A 6,991-nucleotide genomic window follows, 5' to 3' on the forward strand; every position below is an offset into this window, starting at 1 on the left:
TGTCCTCTTCGGTCATGACCGGGGAGCGAACCGAGTTCATGGTGGAAAAAACAATTGGTTTTTCATTTATGGAATAACCGATCAGTCATCACATATACTTCCTCCGTTCCTAAATATAAGTATTTGTAGAGATTCCACTATGAACCACATACGGATGTATATAGATGCATTGTGAGTGTAGATTCATTCATTTTGTTCTGTATGTAGTCCACCTAGTGGAATCTCTACAAAGACTTATATTTAGGAACGAGGGAGTATGTAGGAACATAATTTCTTTATCACTTGAAGAACCAAACGGTTAGACCGAATGCCCAGACTAAAATCCCATGCAGTGACAAAATAAATTAACATGCAGTGACCAAAGGGACCCACTGAGAAAATGACCAAGTCAAAATTATGTGGCAAGATCTCAAATTATACACCTCAATTAATTGTGAGAGCTTTAACCCCTAGGGAGCTTAGTAAATTAAAGGATTATGCACTCTATAGCCAATCCCCTTTCTTAGGCTGGCCTAATTGCCTTACTCTAAAACGAATGCACTGCATCATATGGCAGCTGTTCATCTCTTTGGACGATGATGCTTAGTCGGGCTGTGGATTCTCTGACTTACATCACCTGCCTTTACAGTAGCTGACATGTGCGCCCAGGAACAAGATGGCCCACAATTCAGCAAGCCAAAGGCAGGTAACTTATCTCAGAGAATCTGCGCCCTTAGTTGTGCGACATCCATAATGTAAATCCAACTAGGATTCTTTTTATTTATGGGCCATTGTGTGGTGTATTTTATTCAAAGAACATTCACTTGGAAATTCACAACATAAAAGGGTGAATATGTATGATTTCAACATTGGGTAAAGTCAGACCATGGAAACTTGATCAAAAGATGTTTACTGATTTATTTTTATAATTATACAACATATACAGAAAAGAAGGGAAAGGGCATCGACTTCGTCTGCTTAGACCCAACTGATCCAGAATTAAGCCCTCTTATTTATCAGCGGATCGGCGATGACTTGAGGCTTAAAATCTGGCTTCAAGTACTCTGAAAGCAAGTTAGCATACATGTCATACCGAGCAGTCATGCGGAAGGCCCACTTGTCTTTGATCTGGCGGCATAAGTTCAGGTCCATGTCAGATATCATCAAGCCATCTCGGTAGCGCGATAGCGATGGGGTGCAGGAAGCATCAGGCGCTGAGAAATGGCTGGATCCATAGAAATGACCGAAGTCGGCATGCTGAGGTTTCCCATCACCAGAAGTGAATGGGTTCGGGAATACCTCTGTGCCTACCCGGTTAATTGATCCGACAAAGTAGCTATTTGCAATTGCAGCATTCCTTGCCTGAAATTTACTAGCTTAGCATCAGGGTTGCTCCAGCATGAATAACAGCAGAAATAATAACAAATGTCATGTGAATAGTTTTATCTGACCTCAATAGGCCACATTGGTTCACTAAGTTCACCAACAGTTGCAGATGGGTTGAAAACTATTTCAGCTCCATTGAGGCCAAATGCAAGCCAATTCAGAGGATGATGCCTGCCGTAGCAGATGTTTACAGCAATTTTGCCATAAGCTGTTTCAAACACTGGATGCCCAGTGTTACCTTCCATATAGTATGTGCTCTCATTGAAGTCGCCAACTCTTGGGATGTGATTCTGCAGTAGTGTTCAGTTAGAGACTAAAAATACTTTCAGGTAGAAGGAAGCAACAGGGAAATGCAACCAAAGGAAAGAAAAATGTACTGATATGCATACCTTTCGATGAATGCCAATTATGTTGCCATTATTTCCAATTACAACAACGGTATTCCATATAGTCTCTCCATGGTTTATATCCCTTTCAAGGATAGGGCTAACAATTACCATATTATATTTCTGTGCGAGCTCTTGAAGAAACTGAGTCGATTCTCCATCAACAGGCTCAGCAAACTCACACCATCGTTTTTCACGCGTGCAGAAGGCAAATGGCATTGTCCAGGCTTCCTGAAATTTGAGGGTATGAATCAGAACAAATGATCTGCTTCTGTGGAAAGATAAGCAAACATGTCTCAATATTATAGCTAGTTTGGACTGGCTTAAGCTTTTCTAAGAAGCTAGTTTTTGGTGCTTAGAAGCCCAAAAAGGTAGTAGCATCTCATAGAAGGTGGCAAAGCTGTTTGGTAAGAAGACTCGGCCTATAAGGTTCGTTTGGATAAAAGGATTTTTTTTCCGAGTAATCGCAAATGGAAGGACTTTTTTTTCCTTCAGTGGTGCTTGGAATGGGAGACCAGAGAGATTCTGAAGCCACAGCAGCGGCTACTCAACAGCTTCTGGCTTATCTAAATAGGTGGCCTTCAGTTTCTCAAGATGATGGGCAGAGAAAGCGGCTGTTTATTTAAGGCTCGAACTTCTCTTAGCTGGCAGAAGTTGAAGCAAAGGATATGCCAAGCAGAGTCTCATATACTTACTAATAGGACATCAGGTTTGAAAACAAAGATGCAGATAAGAGTCACAAGAGAACACCACAACTAAATCACCAATGTTAGAAGTACCTGTAAGCACAAAATATTGACACCAGAAGCACCAGCTGCATCTATGATGGGTTTTACTTTCTCCATGATAGACTTCTTTTGATCAGCAAAATGACAAGTCGTTGGAACAGCAATTGAGTTCTGAATTAGGCCAACTCGAACAATCCGTGGTTGCCTCATATGCTCTTTGTCAGCGTTGAAACGGAATGCCTGTAATACAAGTAGCTAACAGTTACAAATTTTCAAACAAGAGAAGGCAAACAAATAGTTTCAGTTGTTAGCTACTGCTGGTTTTCGAAATAGGGTGTCTAGAAATTACAAGATCAGTTCATAATCTACCACAGCTATTCAAAATGAAGGCAATTTATTCATAGATAACCTGCACATCGAAATTATGCGCTTTGGCAAGATCAGTGGTGGCCCCGGGCAGGGAAACAGCCTCAAGAGGGTGTGCACAATTCAGCCCCAAAAGCAACCGGCTTGCCTCCTGTCACCAAATGGAGAACATAAGTTAAAGAAAACTCAGTATAAACAAATTGAGCCTAAATAGATTCCTAAAACAAATGAATCTAGATACCATCAATATATCGGAAATAAAGTACAGTGTGAAAAAATACAGGTACCTGAACAATAGATCACAAACACGGACTACTAACATCATCGCACAATTTGGATACAAATTCGTTGAATGATTATATAGAAAACAGATTCGGAACACAGGCCAGATAGTAGACATGCAAATTCCAGCACTGAGTCAATCGTTTCACTGCTAGTAGAAGATTGCGGCTATCTGACAGTTAACTTGTGTTTGTGTAGGGAAACAACCAACTGAATCCGCTTACATGATTCATCAGGTTCCTCGATACATATCGACTGAACCACGCAGTGCGATTACCTCGAGATCTTTTTCATTTGTATACAAATATTTCACCCAACCAACTAGGTGGGCCGAGCGACTGACTCCGAGGAGCTGGCGAGCGAGGGCCGAGGATACGAACCTTGAAGAGCTCGGGGGGGAGATTGGACTCGAGGAGCCTGTGCAGCGACTCGTAGCCTCCGATCGACCCCGCCGCCTTCCCCTCTTCCTCTCCCTGCGGCGGCTTGCCGTTGGAGCTCTCCATCCCTATCCTCGCGATTGGACTCGCAGGAGGAGAGAGGAGCAAGTAGGACTCTCTATCTTCTCTCTCTCGAATTTAGAAACCGCACTCCACGAGAGAGACCACGACGAGCAGATTTCCCCTTGCTTAACGGATCCGGCGGGGATTAGAAAACAAGGGCCGGTGACGGGGACGGCACACGACAGCGGGATGGGGGCGGGCGAGCTTGGTGGATGCGGGGGGGATTAGATTAGAAAACAAACACACATTATCCCGGGTACTAAGGTTATTTCTAACCGATTCGGTGTAAACCCTTAGTAGAATATTTTTACTGGACGGGGATTCGGTGAACATGGGTGCGCGCGCACCCTTTATGAATAGTAAATTCCAAAAAATGCTAGAAAAAATCAAAAAATTCTGAATTTATTTTTTTAATATACATAGTCAACCGGTATACTCGCATATGAAGTTTCACGAAGAAATCACATCCGTGGTAATCTGGGAAATAATGACAAAATCAAAGCTAATCGAAGCTATATTAAAAAACACTGTTTAATGAATAGTATGGCCGCATTTGTATTTTCTTCACTAATAATACCATGGGTGTTAATACATGATGAAACTTCACACGTGAGTAGAATGATCGACTAAGGTTCATACTGCAAAATTTCAGAAATTTTTATTTTTTTTCTAGTATTTTTTATGAATTTACTATTCACGTGGGTGCGCGCGCACCCATGTTCACCTTTGTATTTTCGATTTTTACTTCACTATAAGATCTTGTCGGACCTAGCTGATCCTCTATATATAACGGATTAAAACTTAGTTTTGGCTCATACATTCCGTCGAACTACTATGCGCCCCCGCGGCAATGGTGACCAAGCCGGCACGGCTAGTGAGCACGCCGGTCATCGTGCTCGGCGCCGTGGGTCGAAGTGTTCGACGGGAGGGCACCAGCAGCGTCAAGGACAGGGACCGCTAGCCACGTCGGCCATGGACATGTACTCGAAGTGCTCCCCGGCGTCGTCATGTGCTACTTGTGAACTGCGGTGGGATTTCACTGAAGAGGATGGAATGATGCAGTAAAGTAGAGATAAGTATTTCCCTCAGTTAAGAATCAAGGTTATCAATCCAGTAGGAGAACCAAGCAACACCTCGCTGGCAGCTCCTGCACACAAACCACAAATCCTTGCAACCCATCGCGAACAAGGGGTTGTCAATCCCTTGACGTTACGAGCAAACTTAAATTGTATGGTATTTGATAGATAGATCGGACAAAAATACAAAATAAAATAAATAAAAGAAAATTGCAGCAAGGTATTTTTAGGATTTTTATATAATAAAAGATAGACCCGGGGCCATAGTTTTCACTAGAAGCTTCTCTCGAGAAAATAGCATATGGTGGGTAGGCAAATTACTGTTGGGCAATTGATAAAAAAATTATGACAATATTTAAGGCAATGATCATGTATATAGGCATCACGTCCAAGACAAGTAGACCGACTCCTGCCTGCTATTGGGAATCGTTCCATTAAAAAAATTATAAGCACATGCAATGATCTATCCATGAAGATACATAGCAACGAGGGGGAGAGTGTATCTACGTACCCTCGTAGACCATAAACGGAAGCGTTTCACAACGCGGTTGATTTAGTCGAACTTTCTTCGCGATCCACCGATCGAGTACCGAACGTACGGCACCTCCGAGTTCTGCACACGTTCAGCTCGGCGACGTCCCTCGCCTTCTTGATCCAGCAAGACATCGAGGTAGTAGATGAGTTTCGTCTGCACGACGGCGTGGTGATGGTGAAGTGATCTCCGCAAGGCTTCGCCTAAGCACTACGAAAATATGACCGGGGGAGTAAACGGTGGAGGGGGGCGCCGCACACGTCTAGGCAATTGTTTGGTTTGTGCTACCCCCCCCCACACATATATGTGTGTGTGTGTGTGTGTGTGTAGGTGGGAGGAGGAGGGGAGAGGCCAGGAGGCGCCCCATGTAGGACCGAATCCTACTTGGGCTCCTCCCAAGCCGCGCGCCCCCCTGCCATATATATTGGAGGGGGAAGGAAAGAGGGGGAGGGGGAAGGAAGGGGGAATCCTATTCCCTTTCTTTCCTTTCCTCCTTCCCCTTTCCTTCTCCACCTTGGCCGGCCCATATGCGGGCGCACCAGCCCCTTGTGGCTGGTGCGTTTCCCTCTTGGCCCATAAGGCCCATATCTTTTGTCGGGGGTGCCCGGAAACCCTTCTGGTGATCCGATATGTACCTGGTACCCTCCGGAACACTTCCGGTGTCCGAATTCGATCGTCCTATATATCAATCTTTACCTCTCGACCATCTCGAGACTCCTCGTCATGTCCGTGATCTCACCCGGGACTCCGAACAACATTCGGTCACCAAATCACATAACTCATATAATATTATATCGTCATCGAACGTTAAGCATGCAGACCCTACGGGTTCAAGAACTATGTAGACATGACCGAGATACCTCTCTGGTCAATAACCAATAGCGGAACCTGGATGCCCATATTGGCTCCTACATATTATATGAAGATCTTTATCGGTCGAACCGTTATGACAACATACGTAATTCCCATTGTCCATCGGTATGTTACTTGCCCGAGATTTGATCGTCGGTATCTTCATACCTAGTTCAATCTCGTTACCGGCAAGTCTCTTTACTCGTTCCGTAATACATCACCTCGTGACTAACTCCTTAGTCGTTTGCTTGCAAGCTTATGATGTGTATTACCAAGAGGGCCCAGAGATACCTCTCCGATACTCGGAGTGACAAATCCTAATCTCGATCTATGCCAACTCAACAAACACCTTCGGAGATACCTGTAGAGCATCTTTATAATCACCCAGTTACATTGTGACATTTGATAGCACACAAGGTATTCGTCCGGTATCCGGGAGTTGCATAATCTCATAGTCGAAGGAATATGTATTTGACATGAAGAAAGGAATAGCAATAAAACAGAACGCTCATTATGCTAAGCTAACAGATGGGTCTTGTTATCAAATGAATTCATGTCCATGGTTAGGAAACCTTAACCATCTTTGATCAACGAGCTAGTCTAGTAGAGGAACCTATCAAAAATAAACGGGGAGCTACATCGCGAGCTATTGATCTACAACATAATTTGCAAATACTATCAGGACTAAGTTCATGATAAATTAAGTTCAATTAATCAAATTACTAATGAACTCCCACTTAAATAGAAATCCCTCAAGTCATCTAAGTGATACGTGATCCAAATCAACTAACCCATGTCCGATCATCACGTGAGATGGGGTTGTCATCAATGGTGAACATCTCTATGTTGATCATAGCTACTATATGATTCACGTTCGACCTTTCGGTCTCAAGTGTTCCGAGGC

At 43.6% G+C, this 6,991-nt stretch overlaps 1 protein-coding gene across 1 annotated transcript; it reads right to left on the minus strand.

The window, feature by feature from the left end:
• Positions 1–819: 819 nt before the first annotated feature.
• On the minus strand, positions 820–3,885 carry LOC109765272 (beta-ureidopropionase). The gene is made up of 6 exons (XM_020324062.4): positions 3,508–3,885; positions 2,889–2,996; positions 2,531–2,719; positions 1,755–1,982; positions 1,431–1,655; positions 820–1,341 (listed from the first exon to the last, which is right to left on the minus strand). The coding sequence occupies exons 1-6, from the start codon at positions 3,628–3,630 to the stop codon at positions 979–981; spliced, it is 1,236 nt and encodes a 411-aa protein (XP_020179651.1). The 5' UTR covers positions 3,631–3,885; the 3' UTR covers positions 820–978.
• Between the last annotated feature and the right edge of the window lie 3,106 nt (positions 3,886–6,991).

This window comes from Aegilops tauschii, chromosome 5, assembly GCF_002575655.3.
Source record: "Aegilops tauschii subsp. strangulata cultivar AL8/78 chromosome 5, Aet v6.0, whole genome shotgun sequence".
In the NCBI taxonomy this organism is placed as follows: domain Eukaryota; kingdom Viridiplantae; phylum Streptophyta; class Magnoliopsida; order Poales; family Poaceae; genus Aegilops; species Aegilops tauschii.

Bases quoted from the DNA above. Each gene is read 5' to 3' on its own strand.
- LOC109765272 (XM_020324062.4), bottom strand. From the start codon at position 3,630: ATGGAGAGCTCCAACGGCAAGCCGCCGCAGGGAGAGGAAGAGGGGAAG. The intron at 2,997-3,507 runs GTTCGTATCCTC...ATTTGGTGACAG, and splicing joins TCCCCCCCGAGCTCTTCAAG to GAGGCAAGCCGGTTGCTTTT. The intron at 1,983-2,530 runs GTACTTCTAACA...CTCAAATTTCAG, and splicing joins TCAATATTTTGTGCTTACAG to GAAGCCTGGACAATGCCATT.